This window comes from Plectropomus leopardus, unplaced genomic scaffold (genome assembly GCF_008729295.1).
Source record: "Plectropomus leopardus isolate mb unplaced genomic scaffold, YSFRI_Pleo_2.0 unplaced_scaffold17488, whole genome shotgun sequence".
Lineage (NCBI taxonomy): Eukaryota > Metazoa > Chordata > Actinopteri > Perciformes > Serranidae > Plectropomus > Plectropomus leopardus.
The window spans coordinates 1-1,806 of record NW_024618818.1 but is presented as its reverse complement, the minus strand read 5'-3'; the positions used below and the strand labels follow the sequence as shown (position 1 = coordinate 1,806).

Below are 1,806 nucleotides of genomic sequence, written 5' to 3'. Positions count from 1 at the left end.
CCTCACCGTTACAGGCCCGGTACCGTGGCTCTCCGTGAGATCCGTCGTTACCAGAAATCCACCGAGCTGCTGATCCGCAAGCTGCCCTTCCAGCGCCTGGTCCGTGAAATCGCTCAGGATTTCAAGACTGACCTGCGCTTCCAGAGCTCCGCTGTCATGGCTCTGCAGGAGGCCAGCGAGGCTTACCTGGTCGGCCTCTTCGAGGACACCAACCTGTGCGCCATCCACGCCAAGAGAGTCACCATCATGCCCAAAGACATCCAGCTGGCCCGTCGTATCCGCGGAGAGAGAGCTTAAATTATCTGCTGCTCTACAAACCACAACGGCTCTTTTAAGAGCCACCTCACTTCACTCTAGAGTTCAGTCCTAATAACGTTACATGTTATCATGTATGTAACATTATTATTCATTTATTAACTAATATGAAATCATCAATGAAAGCAAGTCAGTGTACAATGACGTTGCTTTCTCACAGCCCAAACAATTTATATATTTCTGTGTCCCTTTAATTGAAAATGGTTAAAAACTCTAATAATATTTACAACATAGCTGGCCATTATTAAGAATGGTGGACCATAAGCTTTTTCACATAAAGTGAAGTCAATAAATGAGATAAAAAGAAATCATGGTTACATACAATGGTATAAACCCAAAAATACTGATTAACAAAATACAAAAGGGTAAATATTTACATTAAGAGAACATAGAATTACAACCTACAGTTGCAGTTTAAAAAAAATGCACAAAATCTGTATTACATAAAGTTATGACAATAAAAGACATTAAATAGTGAAAAATGCTCACATCACATGCTTAAGCCAGTCTTTAACTTTATATAAAATAATATCTTGCATTAGTTAAATTCACTGAAGTACCGCTCTGGCAGATTATGAGGTGATTTTAATTTATGTGAGTATCGCCATAATTGCTACTTTATGTCTACTTGCACTTATGACTATTTACTTACTACTTACAACTTACTTATGAAGGCAAAAGTTACTTTACTGGATGAAGAATTTACATAAAACAATTAGATAAAATAGTATGATCGGTGGTTTAAACTTTTGGGCTTTTGACTCCTTGCAAAATTTCAAAAAAAAAAAAAAAAAAAAAACAGTGTGTAGTCTGAGCCCTGTGTCAACCTGAACCATTTCCCCTCTAAACATCGGCAGAGGACCGAAAAATAACCAAACTGATATACAAGTTTGAATCAATCATCTCACGACCCTTGGGATATATGTCGTGACCCTTTGGAGGGCCTCAAACCCTAGGTTGGGAATAGCTGGACCAAACTATATAATCTAATATACAACAAAAGCAGGTGACTTTTTTCACCTTTTGATTCCTTCAGTTTATTTAATTGGTAAGACTTTTGTTTCTGTAATTCAAAATAAACTTTTGAATCCAGCAAAAGTTCATATTCTTGTATTTGTATTTTTATTTAAGTTAAGAATATGCGTTCCTCCTCAATCACTGATGGCCACATTTCAATGATGTATCAAGTCCTACAGGTTTTTATTTTACATATCTCACAACAACACAATGCACCCAAATTATTCACCTAATATCTCTGTACAGCAGCTCTGTCAGTTCAGCACCTCAGACAGCGCCAGTCACACTAGAACTCTGACACCAACATAATGCCAACTAACTTGTGTTTTCTGTGTCTCCTCAAAAGTCTACAGTTACTGCCTCTTCAGTATTCGGTCTTATTAGCAGTTCAACAGTCATCAGAATAGGACAGGTACCTCTAACAGCAGGACCTCCGTCTGCAGTTCATATGTGTGATTTCACACCTTCACCTGC

General features: G+C 38.2%; 1 protein-coding gene across 1 annotated transcript; it reads left to right on the top strand.

The window, feature by feature from the left end:
* Positions 1–6: 6 nt before the first annotated feature.
* On the top strand, positions 7–297 carry LOC121964855 (histone H3-like; the record flags this gene model as incomplete). The annotated part of the gene is made up of 1 exon (XM_042515040.1): positions 7–297. A coding segment is annotated over one exon (291 nt), but the record flags the coding sequence as incomplete, so codon positions are not given.
* Between the last annotated feature and the right edge of the window lie 1,509 nt (positions 298–1,806).